The sequence below is a fragment of the Bactrocera latifrons genome, unplaced genomic scaffold, assembly GCF_001853355.1.
Source record: "Bactrocera latifrons isolate USDA-ARS-PBARC rearing strain unplaced genomic scaffold, ASM185335v1 scaffold_62, whole genome shotgun sequence".
Classification (NCBI taxonomy): domain Eukaryota; kingdom Metazoa; phylum Arthropoda; class Insecta; order Diptera; family Tephritidae; genus Bactrocera; species Bactrocera latifrons.
In genome coordinates this window covers 1,424,396-1,445,651 of record NW_017537290.1, presented here as the reverse complement: position 1 = coordinate 1,445,651, position 21,256 = coordinate 1,424,396, and the positions used below count along the sequence as shown (strand labels likewise).

Below are 21,256 nucleotides of genomic sequence, written 5' to 3'. Positions count from 1 at the left end.
CGATTACTGTTTGTTTGTGATGACAGGAGATATTTCGTCTTGCCCTCGTTCACTGCCTGACCCATTTGTGTTGCTTCCTTGTCCAGTCTGGAGAAACAGAAGTTAGAGTTTATTTGTTTAAAACAGAAGAAGGGGCTAAAGTGACTATTGACAGTCATAACTTTCATAATTTTGTCTATCTTGGAATCAGTATTAACACCAACAGCAATTTCAGGTTTGAAATCCAACACAGAATAACCCTTGTTAATAAGTTCGGACTAAGACGCACAAAAACCAAACTATATAAGTCACTCATTATTCCCGTTATACGACGCCATTGACATATTCAGCGAACTAAAAGGCAGCGGCTACGCTGGCTAGCTCGTGTCGTCCACAGGGACGAAAACACTCGAGCTCTGAAAATATTTGACGCAGTACCCGCCGCCGAGGAAGAGAAGGTCTTCGTTACGTTGGAAAGCCCAGTTAGAAAAGGATCTGGCTTCGCTTAGAATATTCAATTGGCGTGTAGCAGCAAAAAGGAAGAACGACTGCGCGCTGTTGTAAACTCGGCTATAACCGCTTCTACGCCAGTAAAGAAGAAKATCAGTTTGGTCCTTTGCGATACCAAATGGTGTTCGGTTCACGCGATTTTTAACAGACTCTGCGGCGATACCGCTTCCAGTATAAAACACCGTAGGACCCCAGTTGCTGACAGCGTAGTCTTGCCAATGCGGGACAAGTGCACAAGAGATGCTCCGTGGTTTTTCGTGTGCCCTGGCTTAGACACATCCTGCAGTCTTCTCGATTAGTCAGCTCCCTTCTGCGGACGTGATTCGGCAGTGACCAGTTTGTAAAAGATATAAAACTGTCTCTTATACACATCTAAAAGGTAAATGATTGACATGGCGAAGACCATACGAGAGCTTGAGGTTAAGGAATTACTAGTGAAAAATAATGTATTTCGCAAGATTTGGAAGAANNNNTTAGACACATCCTGCAGTCTTCTCGATTAGTCAGCTTTCTTCTGCGGACGTGATTCGGCAGTGACCAGTTTGTAAAAGATATTAAACAAGCTTTAGATCTAATGGAAATCATTATAATCTGTAAGCAATTATCGAAATATGAGCGATGAAGTTGAATATGCGTACAGTTGGACAGCAGCGACTGGTTGGTCTTTATAAGACACAGTCTCACATTTGTGTGATAAGGACAAAAAAGAAGCGCCAACTTTGACATCAAAGATTTACAACACTAAAAAAAACACCCTTTATATGCCCGCTTCAAAGCATGAGCGTAATTATAATGTTGGCAGACAAGCATTTTGCAGCGCATTATAATTCCCTAACCAATCATTAATAAAGCAATAAAAATTTGCTGCCACATACGGTGAATGATGTTCCCTCCGGAAAGGCCAGATAACGCTTGCGACGCGACAGTATGCGTTGCCACTGCGTTTCCAATGCGCTCGCTGTTGACTTTCCTGCTGCACTAGCCGTTATGTTAGCTGTTTGCATTGCTGMTGCTGCTGTTGTTGTTGGTGTTGTTGTTGACATTGCTGACGCTGCAGGCGTTGCGGGTGAACTGTAAGTGGAACAAGGCATTAGAGACTTCATTGGCGTTGCTGCAACTCCACCAGTAGTGCTRCCAGTCGCGCCCGCTACATATGCTGCGGACGCAGCGCCTGTATTTGCTGTTGCMTGCCGCACAGTAGCCGCTGCCTTTGTGGTTTGTAGCGTTGTGTTCGCCACTGTYGTTGATGTGTGCAATGATGGTGTTGCCGATGCCATGGCGGTCGTTATTGGTACAAGCGTTGTCGGCGCTAACGGTGTTGTTGTTGTTGTCRTTGTTGTTGCTGATGCTGTATTAATATTTGTTGYGTCATGCGATTTTTCTGTGCGCACACACACGCACGCTGCATTCCGACAATTTGGCATCCCATTTGTTGACGATAATAAATCATGACTGCGCAATGTTGGCCACGCTGCTGTTGCATGRATTATAYGTACSGTTGTTGTTGTTGYTAATGCTGTTGCCCATTTGGACCTTGCTTCATGCGCCTCGGCTGTTGCTGCATGCTCTATTGCTGACTTGGCAGCTTGTGCGTTTGTAGTTGTTGTTGCTTGTACGGTTGTTTTTACTGTCATTACCGATGCCGTGGCCAACGTTGATGTCGTCAAATGCATTGCTGTCGATTTTATTGCTGSGCGCTTTGAAATTGCTAACGTCGCCGTATTGCTTGTTGTTGATGTTGTTGTTTTTGTTGTTTCTGTAGGTGCTATCGTACTTCGGTCGAACTTTACTGCTGCTGATGTTGTTGTTATTATTTTTGTTGTTTTTGTTGTCCACACATTCGTTTCCTTTTTGTCATTGTGAAAATTGTCAACGCGTTCATTTATTGTTGGCATAACGGTCGTCTTGTTGTTGGCGTGCGTACCATTGTGCGCGCTCATAGCAAGTGGCCTTGCTGCGGCAGTGGAAACAAACGGCACGTTGGCACTTGCTGGTWGCGGTACTTGTAGTACTGTGTTGTTGCTTGCTTCATTTGTTGCTCGTGTCATTTTGCTTTTGTTGTTGCTGTTGTTCGTACTTATTTCATCGTCATCGCTGCAATCACTCAGTTTTTGGCCGAAAAATGCCACGTCAGCTGTGTTGCTGTTGGTGTTCATTGTGTTGGTTGTTGTTGTTGGTATTTTCATTGTTGTAGCTATCCCTTTAATAGACATTCCGTGTGCAACTCTTTGTTGCTCGGCACCGGTTGATGGTAGTTTTTTTGTTTCTGGTGTCGTGGCAGCTCGTGCTGCTGATTTGTCAAATTCTGTCATGACATTGGCCGCAATAACAATGTGCGCATTCGCATGTGCAATTTCCGTCACAATTAAATCGTAAATCAATGCATTTATAGCAATTAAACGATAATCGAATAATGAGAGTGACACGCTGCAGAGCCAAAACATTGCGCGTGGATTTGATTGAGTGCTGCCGAATTTGATTTGAATGCTGGTCGTCGTCGAAATACGCTTACTACAACGGTGTAACTTTTTGAGCTAAATAATATCTAATATATAACAATTATTATTTTTTAATTGTTCTAAGATTTTTATTGCTGTTTAATTACAACAACTTCCTATTAACTTTCCCATCCAAGGAAGATGTGCAGGTCGAGTTACTGTCTAACTACACACCTATAGGAGACCCATTCTGAAACCACCGGAAATAAAGTCTGCTATTAGCTCCTCTCTAAACCACCATGCTTCTTATGAAGCCCACCAKTATGAAAAGTTTTATCTGTGTAGCCTTCGAGACGTCGTCAAGAAATCGTTGGCAAATAGTAGCGATTATTTTTCTATTTAGAGCTTTACAATCGCATGAAGATGTGTGACATTCTCCTTCTCTTTTACCACCTAACAGGCTTTGCTAGTTTATTGGAATGTCTTCCTGTTAGACATGTGACCTGTTAATTAGGTTAGGTTATATGACTGATTGATGATCTCACGTGGACTGGAATACCATATGTAGTTTTTGTGAAGCCTTAGAAAATATGAACTTCTGTGTTCGGACTTACAGATTGGCAAAATGCTTAGTAGCCCAATACAAATTTGCAAAGGCGCTTAATTTCAACCCCAGCCAGTCTGGTGGGATATCTACAGGTATGTGCTCCCAAGTGTTTAAGTCTCTGCGTTTGGTAAGATTCCTAGCCTAACAACATGGACGCCAATAGGGCAATTGTCTGTTAAAAGCCCCTCAACTGTGGAGAGGCTAGCGTAACTGGGGAGGCAAAGAGAATGCTAGATCTCTTGCGAACAATCTTGGGCTTAAAGTGTTTGTGACTGCGCAAGTACCAGTGGTTTTCAAGCGCTGACCAAGTTTCCACGAAGCCCAGCTATGCAGTAGTAGAACACAAAAGGATACGAGAGCACCGACCCACTCCCATTCTATCGATAGCGGGTCCAGCGTGCCTTTCCTTGCTAGCTCATCAGCTTTACAATTTCCTGCGATTCTGCTATGTATCGCCACTCATACAAGGCTAGTATCGTCGCTTTGCTATCTGAGTGACTGGTCACTTCTCTAAAGGAGGTCGCACTCCGAAGTAGCAGATTTACTGCTACCTTGATGGCTGAAACCTTGGCGTGGAAGACACCGCAACAGTCAGGAAGTCTGAAACTGGTGTTGATAGAGAGCTCCCGACAGTAAACCTCCCAAGCTTTGACCCATCCRTAAGAAAAACTCACTGCCTCTCGCCTCCAACGGCTTCTTCTCACCCATAGTTAACTCGTCGGTATATGAGCAGAGAAGGAGGCGGCAGAGTTCGACTCCGTAATCTAGATGATACCATCTAGTACTGTTACTAGAGTATCCTGGAATATCAGTATGTCCTGGAACCCATTGAAGACTTATCGAGAAATATAAAGTTAGAGTCACTAAGAGAGCAAGGTGAAAGAATCACTAACTTAGACAAAACCTTAGTGATCAGCACATTCCTTGTCAGTATAAGAAGGCTTTCTTTAATTGTTCTGASGTTCGCTTGAAAGCTATTACAGTGYCTTGGTAGACAGAAGGCGATTTAACGGTTATCTTGTTTGGAACCATCTATATAGGTAGATGCTTATCCCTGCGCCCTTGTCTACATCGTACTCTTCTCTGAGTAGGAGTGCAATATTGAGAATCGGATTTAGATTCAGCTCTGTGGTATTTCGAAAATTCGTGGTAATGAGAGAAACGGAAAYTCTTTAAGTATCATAAAATGCCCCTTCTCACTAAAGGGGAGGATTCTCACTTTCTAAAAGTTGACCTTTCTGCCATTTGTCTACAGAAGAAGTTTGKTGGCTGTGGGCTCCTTTGATGCAAATACTGTTTGCTCTTTGTATGCTTTTCATACCTTCTTACCGCGTATTTATTTTAACTTATTGACCACAATACCAATATATCGTAAGTCATAAAGGACCTTAACATTCTTTTATACGTGTAAAGTGCTTTAGCAGATTTCTTTACCCTAGCTTCTAAATTTGGTTTACACGAGAGCTTCCTGTCCATATTTAGCCTCAAGCAGCTTACGCTATCTCCTATTACTTTCCTGGTAAAAATTGTTGCAATAYTGTGYTTCCTAGKGAACAAYGCTAGCTCTGTCTTGCCAGCATTCAAGTGCAGTCCGCACAATATGGCCCATCGAACATTTAGTATTGYCTGCATAAGTTTAGCAAGGGTGATCCGGGAATTTACCTCTAATCGMAACTGCCACATCGTCAGCGTAGSCCCTTTTTTCAGATCCATCAACATTTTATTCATTGTTAAAATCCAGACAAGTGAAGATAATACCCAAATCACTATTAACAAGTTGAAGCCTTTTGGTCTGTCCACCATCAACACTTACTTAAACTTCATCAACTTAAAAGTAATTTTGTGGTATGCTTTTTTTTGCTGATGTTCTAAGACCTGAGGTGTTCTTTTACGGTCCATTGTTTTAAATAATCCTTAAAGGAGCTKAATAGTTTGGGTTCAGCTTAAGGGGATTGTGTTTGCAGCTGCCCCCGAGTGAGCCAACTCGACTGACTTTTCATACGATATTAACCTAGTTACCTACTAAGAACCCAGTTATTGCCTGCTTTCATAACCTATCGCAAGAAGACATATTGGCACTGCGGAGAGCTTTAATGAACACTTGGTTATGGACTTGCTGTTTAAAGCAGAAGTCCACTTCGCATCTACTGTTTTCTAATACTTGTTAAACTTAATACTCCGAAAAATCACTGAGACAAATTTATTTACGCGCCACACTTCGAGGTTCTTAAATTTCAAAACAGCAAACTTTTTCAAGTCACTTTACTTTGGTTGTGTGATTCGTTCAGGCACTGAAATAACAATGGCACTGAAAGCGAACTTTCTAGTTCGTGGAAAGCCAACTCAATGAGCTTGATATGGAGACTGCTTCGGACACATACACACGTTCACACGCCGTACATATATACCTTCATATAGAAATGTGTGTCTGAGTGCAATACTTTCTTGTTGTCGCAGTGTTAATTTCACTGCGTATTGCGATTGTCGTGACTGATTCTTATTGTTGTTGTTGTTGCGGCCAGTTGCAACTGCTGTTGTTGACAAGCGGAACAATGATGGTGTTTCACCGCCAACTGTTGGTGTTGTCGAGCYTTGCAAAACCGCAGCGCCGCTACACAAGAGTGGAAGCGAATTCTTTTCTGCAGATCAAATGCCCAAAAATCAACAACAACAATTGCCATCAGTATAAATGGCACTCAGCAATGCAATGGACGCTGCTGTGCCGGGCAGTGATGGAAGCGCGAGTACAGCAGATAAACGATGAGTGATTGTTGTACTATAGCAATTGCTGTTGYTAAAATGCACTAACACATACTCTTACACATACACATTTTTTATATTGCAACAGCACWTGATTTCAGCGCTGGCAACTACACTTCCAGCTGTGTTAACTAGGCCAGCCTCGCGGCATTTCGAAGTTGGTCAAAAGCGTGATGCGAGGAAATGGTGCTAACGCTGTATTGCACCCGTAAACCCATTCTACTCGCAATCTACATACGCGTTAACGCATTTCCGTTTAGCGAATGAGCAGTGGCAAAGGYTCTAATTTGTTTTGGCGTCGATTGCGCCGAGTTTCATTAACACAACAGCGAGTTTGCCAAAAAAAWMAAAAWWMAAWTWAAARSMARRAAAAMSKTWAMYTYMSMAAWKGRAAAKWWTYYMMMMMAMSSYTKKTYCCSRWYSKYCMRKTTKKWWKGYMRSYWWWWKSYWMMRKKGKTYWAWWKYMRSSGKTCCSRMMAAWKRRSMRSYTYYTKGGGRRRAAAWKRMSSSSSSMAAWYYTYMRRWYSRWWWYYYMAAAAMWKTWWWRRWTWYYYWWWWWTTWMWWWWWMTTTKKKKGGSCYWAMYTTTTTYCTGTGTAAATCATGGCAAACTTATTTTCTCCTGTTTAAATGAAAWTAAGCAAGAAAGTCCTAAATTGGAGTGCAGCGAACTCTTGTAATTGACAAGGACTACAAAGGCAGAAATATTTTGAGGTGTTGGCGAAACTTTTTATCAAACTATAAGCTTAATTTGGATTAACCGCCCTTAAGGCCCTTCTGATCCGAAATAAACAAGTATCTCATTTGGAGAGAGATTGTACGATTTTAAGCGTAATTTTCCACTTGAAGCTGGTGACTCTAMCATCCTATTTTATGATAAACCTGCAATGGSTTTCATGACTCAGTGATATTYCTGGATAAACTAGCCATAGCAGGCATTACTCTAGAATTATACTCCTTAAAAGAGGGAATGTTATAAATATATTTAAGCCTCGGTGGAATCAATCCCAGACTTGCCCAACAAGTAGGCAAATGTGGCTCAAAGGAAACTAACAGAGGTCACTGTCTAATCGGCAAATATGCCAGTGGCCTAGCAATACCACCATGACTAGTKTAGTATTTTTAAAAAATTGGGAAATTGATTGGTGATTCTCTTCCTCGGAAAATAAATCGTGCTGTGAGATCACATAGCACATTTCATGACTCTTTTCTTTTGGCGGCGSTCGCGAATTTTGGTTTAAAGACTTTCAACGTTCGTGTAGTCTTGTCACTACATTTTTTGTTATAGACGTTTTAGGAGCATCTATTTTGGCTAATCAAAAATCCTCGTGAAACTATTTTTTGACGCGGTTTATTAGTAAGCATAGTTCGAAAGAGTTTCTGCGTGGTTTCATAACCATCGACGAAATATGGAGCACTCGCTACAATGCACTACAAAGAAGAGGAAGACGGATTGGCAAGATGGGATCTACAGTGAATACTTGTAGAAACGCAAAGCAGTCACAGAACTCTACAATGCTGAATTGTTGGACTGATTGGACCCGCAATAAATACGGTCCAATTCAGCAAACGAAAATTCTTTTTCATCATGACTACGCACACTGGAGGAGATGTAACCGCCGCTATCACTGCCGAACTAGACTATTGACGGCTTCCTCTTCCAGCGGGTTCTCCTTATTTGACCCCGTGGAACTTACTTTTACTGCCAAGTTTGAATTATTGGGCCAACACATATTTAGGTGAAGTGTGATGCCAGCCGGGAATGGTTGTTAACAGTTGACAGTGCGACCGATAAAAGGAGAGATGGTTCGAGGAATTAAACAAAACATTTATTTCGTTTAGTAGAGAAGACTGGACCAAAGTTYTGTGAGCGACAGTTCCAACGTTACATTTTCACCGATGCATCAAAGGGTGAAATTGGAATGGGCTTTTTCAGTAGTAATCCATACGCAGAACATAGCTTGAAACTAAACGACTACATTTCTTCAAGGGGTCAAGTGGTCTTCCGATCTAATCAGCAAGTCCATAAACTTTCTTGTGGTCCAAAAGGCAATTCAGACTCACTGTAGAGTTACCACTAAGTCTCACTGCGTTAGATTATGTAAGCAGACTGTCAGTAGGTAACTCGTTTAATATCATAGGGTTAACCGGTCATCTAATGCAGTCGAAGAAGCAGGGCCAATTCCCCTAAGCTGCCCAAGATTATTCACTTCCTTCAACGGTTATTTGAAGCAATGTGCCTTAGAAGAATACCTCATGCCTTGGAAAAGCAGCAGTGCAGTGCTTGCCACAAATTTACTTTGAAGTTGTGTTGATGATGGCCAGATCAAAACGCTTCTATTTCTTCTTAGTAATATTTCAAGTATAAGGGTCTTCATAAGATCCCACATTAAAAAGTTGGAAAGTGGGTTCGCCGGAATGCAGATCACGGGCATAGGGCGATGAGAAACTGAAATTTAATCTTGGCGAATGACCAGATTTTAGCGGGATCAGAGGGGATATATTCAGCGGCTTTCAATGCGCCAACCTCAGACACATTAAGCAGCAAACAAACAAAAATGGATAAAAATTTATTTTATCAATATTTTACCATATCCACTGAGTTGCTGAATAAAGCTTAATGTGGTTACCACTCGGAAGCAAAATGGGCTTAGGTGCGTTCGTATGTGGTCTGGAAGTGTGGCGATCCTGCGTCTTCTTTTTAATCAACCTACCAACCACATAAAAGCAGTTGCAAGCACAATTTATGAAATACTAAGCAATGGTTTCCTAAATCTGATTATTATGTAATACACTCTCGCAATTAGCTCGCTAAGTAGACTACTGCTTAAAGATTTTTCATGATCATAACCAATAGTTATATTATATTTTCGGGACTGTTTGATACATTTAATCATATCATGACTATAAAATGATGCACTGCCATGTCCACTTAGTTCCTATGAAAGCTGAAGCGACACACTCTAAACCACAATGAAAGAATTTTGAATGCAAATGGACTGCAACGAAAGCAATTTGGAATGCAATTGCTCCAACTGTGATGGAGATGCGACCAGGTGTGTCACCTGCTAGCCAACACCACAGACACGGGCAAACAAGTATCGATACGGAGAACATGAAAATTTCACTAGCAGCAACAACAGTRACAACAAGAGCAAYAACAACAAAAACKTGAGGTACATGTGTTGCGTGTTGTATGCGTGCTGTATGCGTGCAATTGGTACTAATTGAATTGCATGTGTAAGCATCAGCTCTGCACATGGCCACTTTGCAAGCAGCACGGATTCACTACATGCCAGCGCTAACACGCATACAAACACACACTCACGTGTACACTGCTGGCGCTCATATACAAAGAAGCTACTGCTTCTGGTGTGTGTTGCGTGCAAATTCGGTAGTTTGGCAGCGTGCAGGCATTTGCATAAGTGTCAAGTGCATGACAAAAGAGCTTTRCTAACTGTACACATATACACGTGCCCTGCTACAGATATATGTGTGACTGTATGCGTGTGCAATTTTGCGTGTCATGTGCGTTTGTGTGCGGTTATGTTTGCATTCGTTGCAGTTAATTAGCTGCCGACAATTGCTATTAGCCGCTCTAAGCCTGCAGGCGTCGGTGTGTGTGTGTATGTGTGCGAGTGCGCTGAACAAAAGAAAATAATTGATTTTCAGTTATACAAGTAGTTAGTTGGTCTTGAAAGAGCCAAGGCAAAGAGATTGCGAAAGTTTTTTCACTAGCTGGAAAGTTTTTAAAAAATATAAAAATGTTTTCGATATTATTTCTTCAACTTAAATAGTAACCCGAGACTACAAATGCTGGCTGAGTAAAAATWCAAAATTATAGTTCTGCCACACCACGGTAATCCTCCGAGGGCATATATAACTGGTAGGCTATAAGTTCATATMGTTTTCAARAGCATTATATTACTTTTTTATCTAAATTTAATTGTTTTTTCTTTAAAGTAGTAAAGTAGGGGCTGTAAGCGGGTTATAGCGATCCTCTAAACTTTCTTTTTGGTATTTTACTTAAAATTAGGCAACTGTTATTAATTGGGTTTTCAGCAAGTATAGTCTCTGTCTCTTATACACATCTAGATGTGTATAAGAGACAGCTATACTACAGTGCTACTACGATAAAGAAAAAAATGCATCTCAAGCCAAAAAAAATTTGTGCAAATTTATGGACGCGATACAGTTTCCATTTCCACCGCACAACGATGGTTTCAATGTTTTCATTCTGGTATAAAGGTGGTCGAAGATGCGCCACGCTTCGGAAGGCCTGTCGTCGAATTGGTCGAAAGATACCGGCATAGTAGCAGCCGTAGCATCGGTCAAGAGSTGGGCATGAGTCATCAAACCGTYATAAAAAGAAATATAAAAATAGAATAAAAAATACCRCAAGACTTTTTTGACAAACWTTATGTCATGAAAAARTCTGTTTTAAGCCCAGCGGTYTTCGGTTTAATATATCACTTGGCAGTTATCGAATTTTAAAGAAACATTTATTCCGATTTTTACTACATGATATATGGGTCTGTAAATATCTCGACCATTGCGTCAGTGTATAGTGCTATGGCTGGTTGGCTGAAAAGGAGCAATCGCACTTCAGCTGTGATTAAGCCCATTGTGCTTCCAAGTGGTAAGCACATTAAGCCTTATCCAGCAAATTTGTGGTTTTGATATGATACATAATTTTTTCTACTTAGCTGCCTCATGTCTCTTATGTTGGAGTATTGAAAGTCTTAGAAAATATGTTCTCTCATTCAGTTGAAGGCTGAGCATTCGAAAATATAATATTCCAGCGTCTCATCATTCTCATTCTCGCAGTTTAAGGTAATTGTGCTCACAACTGATCCCAAGCGGTCCATTTTTTTTTATAGGGCAGGGCCACGCTCATTTTTCAAAYCCATTGACCTGGGTCACGCCTGCAGCATCACGGCATCTAACATAGAATGTCCGAGTATGCAAGTAAGACTTTAGCAGCAAATAATAAGGCATTTGTAGTTTTTCCAAAGTAGTTTTCTCTGCTCTACGGGTATCTGTATTACATTGTTCAATTGTGCCATGAAATTTTCTGTGGCCAAACTGATGATTCGGAATAAGCTGATTGTCTTTCAACTTCAGCAGAAGCCTACGTACAAATATTTTTTGGAATACCTTCGAGACAATTACCAGTAGACTAATTGGTCGATAAGAATTAACCAGATGTTCAGGTTYCCCTGAGCATTCCGTTGAAAATCGTGACAATCACGTTAATTACGTTGTCGGGTAACGCTTTAATTCTGTCATAATCTAGTAACTTTTTGTTTGCYAATGCTTTGATCTTCTTCTAAAGTATTCTTCTGCAGTATCTATTTCAGTCATTGGATGTTCCATTTAGCAAGCAACATCCAAAAAATTGCTTGATCCATCATTAAACTTATTAGGAGTAAGCATGTGTTAAAGGTGGGTCTTCGGCTATCTCTTCATTGGTCCTGCACCAATGGCCTCTGCTGTTTAAAATTGGTAGACATCTAGATATCGGCTTATTGTCTCTAAGGACTTGTTGCGCAATTTCCAGAGGATATGTTTCAGATCCTTTGTGGCACGTTTGAGAAGTGATTGTCATTAGGATTTCTACTGACTTGACATGCATGCCGAAGACATCTCTTCTCTCTGAGCTTTGTCATTACATCATTRGACCACAGATGCCTATCCCGCTTGTGGACGGCTTTGTGTAGTTCGAGCTTCTGGCAGCTTTGTGGCTGCTTCTGGTCAAGACCTCCGCAGCATAATCGGCATCTGTTCCATTGCATTTTCTTCTAGCTATTTGCGATAATTTACAATGTTTGCCAATTTGCCAAGTTRCWTCTAGCAGAACTTCGCTGTGAWCAGATTAGAGAACYGAACAGGTGGTAGAGCGTATGTACCGTGAATTAAAACCYCTCGAAGTGGCAAAATCAAGAACGTTTTTAGTTTTCGTGAAGTCGGATGGCCAGTAAGTTGGTTCATCAGTGGAATGACATAAAAAAAAACCCCACCACGTGCTCAACGGACCTCAAAGAGGAAGAGTGATGCAAAATCTTATAAACTGAATGTGGATGATTCTAAAACCTTAAGTAGAATTTTAAAATTCTCGAAGAATAATGTGGTATATTACATTATTGAATAAACTCTATTTAGACTGTGGCGTCAAAAGCCTTTCTCAAACCATTTCGAGCGACAGTTTTTACATACCTTACACTTGGGTAATTTCCTCCTGTACTTGAACTTGAATTTTATTGCATTGTATTTTTCACACACCAGTCTTATTGTTTTACGAAACAAGGACAAGGAGACGCAATAAAAAAGCAAACTAAATTAATGTGAAAGCAAATATGGAAGCAGGCTATGGGACAAAGCACAACAACCACCTACAATAAATGAGCCAAGCAACTAGACTGCTATTAATGGCGCACGAGAGGATACACAATGAAATGGAAAAATATACACACAAATGCTAATAGAGAAACMGAGATTGAAAGGAAGATATAAAAAGCGGATTTGTAAAGTGAAAGAACTGGGCACAAACTAAGTTATTTGAACTTGCATACGGGGAGGCCTACAAACTTGCTGTGAATGACGAGGGAGCAAAGCAGTAAAATACCGAAATCAATCGATTCGATACCGTGGCTTGCAGTTCCGTTTTGTGTTTTTTCTGCTTTTTCGCGCAAAGAGCGAACCGTCCAAACAATTCGTAAAATTACTCAAACCAACGACCAAATTTCATTAACCTCAGGGCGTGGCACTAATATACGCTGTATCGACCGATTGCTTGATTGCAAATCAGCTTGCTCGTTGTGACTTTGTGTGGCTGGCAATGTGCTCTGGCGTGGTTTGCTTGGCCAGCTAGCGCCGTCTGTCTGCACGTTCCTTCAACCGCACTGTGTACAGCTACACAAAGTTTCTTTGTTGTCGGCGAACTTTTAGAGTTCAAAGTAAATTAGAGTCCAGCGAACGGTAACTTGGCAGTGGCTTTGGTATATATTATATATATAAATATGTATAGACAAGTATGGTAGGGCGATAATTTGTAGGTAGGTATAGGAGAATCTATATGTTATGAGATATTTTATATAGTGATTTAGTATTAAAGATGCTCAAATACATAAAAGAAGCGGACTTCAGATTGGAATTATATTAACGTTAGTGTAGTAATTATTATTGCTTCGAGCTTGAGTCTGAAAATGATTTCATGAAATCAGCAAGATCTCCAAGCTTTAGTTGAATCACAGATTTCTCGAGTCAACCAAATTGTAGCTCTTTTCACTGAACTTAATTCTTACATCGTGTAATATTGAGTATTGTTTTTAATCGAGGTTGAAGCACTGATCTATTTCACTAACGGCGTTTCGGCAATTAATTTCTGAGACCACGCGAGTAATTCTACTGAAGTGCCATGTATGAGGTAAAGCGGTTCAAAGTAAGCCTTTTTGGCCTTCTCTAAAGGAATTTCAAGACTAGCTGACCCGGTATGCGTTGTCCTGCGTAAAATTATGCGTTTTGAGAGAAAAATAAAGTTGAATTTATATTGTGTTCTGGTGCGTAAAGATGCTTTTCCAACTCGTGAAYACGYCACATATRGCTSACCGCGTGCAAAACATGGCATTTGCAGATTTATGCCAYACACATCCAGCGACTTYTCTTAAGATCTGTGGATTGTCATCTCAAATTCAATTTTCCCTAGAAACTGTATAGGTTTGAACTGAAATAGTAAATCTTTGGAACTCAAAGGAATTCGTAGAATCAAGCATTCTGCCCCCTGTATTCGATATCTGCRCCACRATCGGTCGGGTTCCATTACAAAATGTCAGCGTATGAAGATTACGAAACATAAAAATGACTGATTCAACTTTCAAACACAAATGATGCGGCGGCATACCAAACCTTTCCAAAGAATTTGGAAATTCCACTGGTTAATTCACGGCTTCGTCTTTATTGTCAAAGTGATCGGAATTTACAGATTTCCAATTCTTACCGAATACGATGTMAATGTCTTCRGCAATGTCATTTTTATTCGTATCCCATAATAAAAGCACATGTATAGTGTTTCGTGCGTTTATTATTAGACATACAAATCGCAGTGAGATTTTGGTGTTAGCAAGGTCCATTAAYCATATTGGTTTTCATCACTTCGCATAATTCTGATTCTTTGTYTACATCAGGAATTTCCGCAGAAATGTTTTCATCAATTTCATCTGGTGTAACCAGAATTCTCATTCAAAGAAGAATGTGATGCAAATCTGCGGCAAGCTCTTTTTTTGCTACTAAACAGAGTAAATCCAGCATCTAACAGCACTATATATGTATATCATACGTTGCTTCAAGATAAAGTCCATCAAACATCGCAGCTGTTGTTTGAAAGGTCGTGCTGTAACATTGTGACGATCACTTGCTGATTGACCGCGATCCATAATTCTACACGTATGCTATCGCATCCTGGGAGTACTCGTTCATGTGCCTTGGGCTACCGTACTTTAATGGCAGAAACAGATTAGAGCGACCTCTTCGTGGCTTCGTCAACAATTTCAATCTGTAATGTATTATTTTGTGTAAAACACACATAAAGTTTTGACTGAATAATTTTCAATAATTTTTCTTTTGAATAACSGGAATAAAGAAGCAAGAGGCCGAAATTGAACGATTGAAATAATTTACAAAGCAAAATATTGAAAAACAGAACAAAAACAAAAATTAAAAAAAAAAAAATTTTATAGAAAAAAGTTACTTTTTGGAATTTTTGAAAAGTATAAGGTATTTTTATTTCTAAAACTTCTTCGATCCACAACGATTAACGTCTGAAAATTTCATCAAGATTGGCGCAGCCGTTCTCTTAGCGTTACTAACAAACAAACATTCATTCTTATATAACGTTTGTATGGGAAAAAGAAAAGGGCTGTTTTTAGGGGTTTTCTGACAATTATTCGAATTTTTCTCGACGTAAAAACTATCTTTGTTGTTCGTTGAAACATTAAAAAAAAAAAATAGGCCAAATTGTTTTAGGCGTTGTTGAGTTATGCGCTTAGCAACAAATTTTGCGATTAATTTTTATATATAGGAAGATGCCAGAACAGGATTGGAAAATAAAACTCCTTCCAAAAACGGATAAAGGTATGAAAATATGCTCAAATATACAGTTTTACTTTTTGTGAACGAAGAAGGACGAATCGAACTTAATTGGCTAAGCGGACGACATTGCAGCAGTAATCACAGCAAGAGACACAGAATGTGGGCGAAAAAGCTTAATCAGGTCATGGCGCGGACGTAAGCATGGCTCGACCCACGCAACCTGCAGATCGCTACGGAAAAAACAAAACACATATTCTTAGAACACAAAAAGCAGTAAGCTACCTAGGCGTAAGACTGGACCCTAGACCAAATGCAGCGAAGATCACCTCCCAACTCAGCTGACTAATGGCCAAAAAAAGTCCGTCCTAGTCTAGAAAAGAAAAAGCTTCTAATGTCGACAACGCGTCCTATTACACGGAGAAATTGATTTTCACGTAATACAGCTGATATCCAGTCACGGTTGCTGCAAAAAGTACCTCCACAGAATGAGAAAAGTCGAAGACTCGTCATGCCTATACAACGACACGATAGAAGTCGACGTTGAAAGCACATTCTTTGAATGCGTGTATTGGCAAAACTCATCCCATAATTGAGGGTAGGACAAAGGTCTCCCATTTAGTATCTTCAGCACTTTGTCAAAGATCAGATAATCGAAATATAGTAATTTTATGGACGCCAAATTTACCTTGTTTCAGTTCTCATCTTGAAGCGTTTGGAGAAATCACAATAGATTAATAAATCATTTAAAAAATATGAAAACGCCATGCTATGTGTGAAGTTGCGGGTTCAAAGAGTTTGCTGCTTATTTAGTTGCAAATACAACAACAAACCCTTCTCAATTATTTTTCTCAAATACAACAACCACAAGTAACTATGTAACCACGCATCTGGTCTAGTACAATCCAAAACAAGTGCGGCTTGTGAGAATTGACAATGGTAATGTTTGTCTATAGGGAWGTACATATACAACAACTACAACAATGCAGCAATACATATCTATGTACACCCACACTTTAACAACTAAATAAGCAGACAAAAAATAAATGACGAAATGAGCGCAAAGGCGAACATGAAATCAAAACAGAATCGGAAACTTATAAGACAGAACAAAAATTGTAATAAAATAATGTAATTGCAACAATAACAATAGCAACAAAGCAGGAAATAAAAGCAAAAACTATTTCACACAAACAAATGTGTGTGTGTGTATGTGTGTATTGCATGTGTTCGGGCCTCGTACAACAGGAAGAGCTCGTAAAGCCAATAAAATATATTCCAGTCCATGTTGTTTGTGTGCTTGGGTTGGTGGTAAATTTTTCGTTTTGCGACTTTCAATACAAGCGCAAATGCTTTTGTTTATTTTATTTTCCCATTTTATTTACATTTTCATGTGTAGTATGCTCATTTCGATTTCGATTTTCATTTTCAGTTGCATTTATTTACGACTACACACACATGCACACACACAAATAGGCATTTCTAGTTAGAACTGTTGTTCAGTTGGCTGCTTGATTGGTGGCCAAACTTTATTATTATTGTTGCAGTTGTTGTTGTTCCGGTTAGCAATGCTGGCGGCATTTTTATGATTGCATACGAAGGGCCAGCTGATGAGCCCAGCTAGACGAACTTGAAACACACATACGCACACAACCAAACATTTGCCACTTTTACAATAACACATGTATATATACAAAAATACACAAACACATACATATGTACACATATATTTTAGTTGTTGCCCACGGCGTTATTTACAATATATTGTTGTGTTTTATCTATAAATTTTTATTTTCATAGGCATAGCGGTAAAATACACACGCCTGTGGTGATACAACCCTGTATTGCTGGTTTTATTTTGAAATCGCCTTCTTAGAAGGCAGCTAGATAATTTCGTTTGCTAGAGAGGAAATTAAAAGTTTTATTGCTTTAGGCATTTTTAAATCAATTTCGCAATAAGTAAATGAAAATTTTAAATAAATATTTGCTAAAAAGTCGATTCAGTAATAGTTATTGTATATAGTTATTTGGAAGGCATTGCCATATACTACTGTGGGCAAAAGCTAGTAAGACCTTTTAATTTAAATTTCGCGCGTCAAGCAATTCGTCAAAAGATTTTCTTATGTTCTTATATGTTCTTGAGACTTTCAGTGTTATTTGTCAAAAATGTCACATGTCACAAATAATTATTCGTCTTTAGTATTCGCTTGCCTTTCTGAAGTACATAAAGTACATTCTTCAATTCTCACGATGAGTGAAATTATTCCGTAAAGAAGTTCCATCAAATTTCTTGTGTCGAAATGTTCAGAATTTTGGAAAAGGTTTTCGGTAATGATTGTTTGTCGCGAGCAAGTTTTTTTATTGCTACAATTTATTCAAAGCGGGTCGAGAATGYGTTGACGTCGAACTGATGATCAACAGCTCCATAAAATAAAGGAATTGAGACTAGAGAATCGACGATTAACAATCAAAGGTCTTAAGGAAGGATTAGTGAAAATCATTTGGATAGATCATTTGGGCCTAAGAAAAGTGAAAGCACGATTAGTTCCAAAATCACTAAATTTTTTCGAAAAATAAAATTTTGATTTGAAAAGAATTGTTGTGGTCTCCACCTCTAAAAAGTTTAACRTGTACATATCTTCTAAACTCTTCAAGCTATAATAACTAGAATCGCTCTGTGAAAATTATCCCTACTCAGCCTATGAAAATGAGTGAACTCAGATTACAACCCCGCCCCTTTCCACGGTTTAATTAAAAGCTACTAAATGTGTGATAAATCCACAACTGAATGCGCCAGAGACATAAAATTTTACAGCAGAACTGGTACTAAAGAGCTTTAGAGGAGCCGGTGTTGGACGATGTACGTAGCACCACTCGCATATATGTTAGTTGAAAACTCATATCTTGGGACCTACTCGACCGATTTCAACCAAATTGGTTAGGAGTTATTATTCTAACATTCCTACATTACAATCAACAGAAAACTTTGCACGAATAGTTTCTTTAAGATATGATGATAAAAATTGTCGAAATCGGGCTACAACTGTTCCAGTGCCCACAAGCTGTATAAGAGTAAGAGCTTTTTGTGAGATATTTCAATTCAAATTTCAAAATGGCGATATAAATACTATAAAAGCAACGAGAATGATTGCCATATATCCGAAGCCAAGTGATGTTGAAAGACGATTTGGTATTTAAAAAATATAGCTACTAAAAGAAATCTTTATTGCAACGGATTTTGAGGCGTGCTGCATTCTGAGCTTGTACAACCGGGTCAAACCATTATTGSGAAATACCGATAATAACTCAAACAAGAAAAAACRTTAACTTCGGCTGCACYGAMRRTAATATACCCTCCACAGGTGCATTTMTTTTAGTAACTATGTGTTAAGTTTATATCGAAGCTATATGTAGTAATCCACTCTGAACAATTTTTTTGGAGCAATCCATGTCAAATTTCATGAAGATACCACGTCAAATGCGAAAGTTTACCATACAAGTCTATGATTTCGATCGTTCGGTATGTACGGCAGCTATATGCTATAGTAAGCCGATTTGAACAATTTCTTTGGAGATTACATTATTGCCTTAGAAAATAATTTATACCAAATTTCGTGAGTATATCTTGTCAAATGCAAAAGTTTTCTTTACAATAACTTTTTTCCGATCGTTCAGTTTGTATGGCAGCTATATGTTATAGTGGTCCGATATCTGCAGTTTTGACAAATGAGCAGCTTCTTGAAGAGAAAATGGTGTTTGCAAAATTTCAAAACGATATTTTAAAAACTGAGGACTAGTTCGTATATATACAGACAGACTGACAGACGGACATGGCAAAATCGACTCAGCTCAACATACTGATAATTTATATAATATACATTTTATAGGGTCTCCGACGCTTCCGTCTGGGTGTTACAAACTTCGTGACAAACTTAATATACCCTGTTCAGGGTATAAATATTTAAGCGAGCGATTGCCATAAAACGCGAATTCGGAACTCGATAAAAGGCAATGATTTTCCATCTTTACAACGCTTGCCCACATGCTGCAAAATCGGTTAACAGCGGATGTATGGAATCCATTATTTAAGAATCTGGTGAAGTTTGAAGGTAAGTAGAATTAACGATCAGGATGGTCTTGTTATGTGTTTGGTGGAAATGCCAGGGAATTTCCCACCATGTACTGCACCTATACGGCAGTCTGATGCTTGCAATCGCTTAGGATAAGAATTGTGTTTCATCATGACAACACTTCGATCAAATGTCGCCAGAAGTTATGGGAACTTGGTTGAAACCTTATAACACATCCACCTTATTTTCCGGTTCTGGCAGCAAGCATTTAGTGCCTGCTCTGGTCTTTCTGGTGAGATATTCGTCAGAAGAGTTGATTGTGATATTCAACTGTCCCAGTTTATTGCCAATAACGACGTGGGTTTTTATGAGGTTGCCATTATAAAATTACCTTCAAAACATATATTTTCATATTTAACCTAAACCGAAAGGTCAAAGATAGAATTTTCCCAATCGGATCACTAGCTGCCATAAAAAACGAATGATCAAAATCAAATTCTTGTATGGAAACTACTTTGTCTAATCCAATTCACGCGTGCAACCATATGAAATTGTAATTCAATTCACTAGAAGTATATTGAAGCTAAATATATGTATGTACATATATGCCACGACTTACATATTCATACATATGTATATGTGCATTCGTACAGTATGTAGCTATGATACCGCCACATGTATGCAAACACTTTMATAATAAATAAATTAAATAGCCACAACAAAGTCAATATTGATCGAGTGATTTATTTCATTTGTTAATTTTTTTCTGCGGCTACTTGATATGCTCCCAGTTGTAACTACATGCCACTACATATGCATACATAYGTTGTTTGTGTATGCGTGCATTTGCTTGTGCAATTATAGAGTAATAATGTTTATATTCATTTTCGCAATATAACTATTCAGTGGCTGGAAAATTACGCCCAAACCGCAGTAAAGCATACTTGAGGCAAATAAACGCACGCTATCGAAGACTCGCACGCGTAGTGGTTGAAAACAACAACAACAACAACAAACGGTCTGACAGGCAAATAGTAGTATATTTGTGCGCTAGAGGCACCCGGATATTTWTTAACCCTTTACTATTGGTTTCCGCTACGAACAGGCATTAAAAAATGTTATTGGATTATCTGTAATCAGTACCTATCACATATACATACTTTTCAGTGTCAATCTATCTTTTGCTTGCTTTTCCAATATTTTCATATTATTTGCACTCACCTATTTATAATGGTTTCGACTTTATGGTAGAGATCCCGGCGATACCGCCGTTTTATTGTTGGCTTCTCCATATCTTTGTTGACCTTTCCGCGACCCAACGCGTTCGCATGATGCAACACCCAACTGGAATTCGGCAAATCATAGGCGATACCCCAATTTAGACCCATGCTCAAATATTGATAGTTAGGGTTGCCAACCACACCGGTAGTCAAACAGATGCTACACTGTTTAATAAAAGCATATAAATGATAAAAATGAACAATGAATGAATGATGAATAAATCTTAGAATATAACGAAAATCACCGTACTGTAATGTACTGAGGTCTGGGTCTGAGAGATACAAATGCATAATATGGATTTGCTGGTATTTGCTACTAAGCCTGCATAGCCTTAAATGCTGYAATTTTGCCTCAAAATATCGAATTCGAAGGCTAAATCAAACAAATTTGTTAGATAACAGGAAAAAATGTTTTCAAGCGAGAATTGAAATACAATTTTCTTGCAATTATAGTGGTTTCCAACGGTTTTGTTGCTTTAGGTATACTTAAGATCGAAAAGTTACATCTTTATTAAACGTACCATATCTT

At 39.0% G+C, this 21,256-nt stretch overlaps 1 protein-coding gene across 3 annotated transcripts in view; it reads right to left on the bottom strand.

Annotated features, from left to right (window-relative positions):
- Positions 1-5,816, bottom strand: part of LOC108975148 (mucin-5AC-like) — an 8,953-nt gene extending 3,137 nt beyond the window's left edge. The window contains exons 1-2 of one of the 3 annotated variants that reach the window (XM_018943459.1): positions 5,743-5,816; positions 1,365-3,034 (exon numbers count right to left, since the gene is read on the bottom strand). In XM_018943459.1, the coding sequence (XP_018799004.1) occupies positions 1,365-2,933 (1,569 nt within the window). In that variant the 5' untranslated portion in view covers positions 2,934-3,034; positions 5,743-5,816. Of the gene's footprint in view, positions 1-1,364; positions 3,035-5,557 lie in introns of all 3 variants that reach the window. The other 2 variants (XM_018943458.1, XM_018943460.1) reach the window with 2 other exon arrangements.
- Between the last annotated feature and the right edge of the window lie 15,440 nt (positions 5,817-21,256).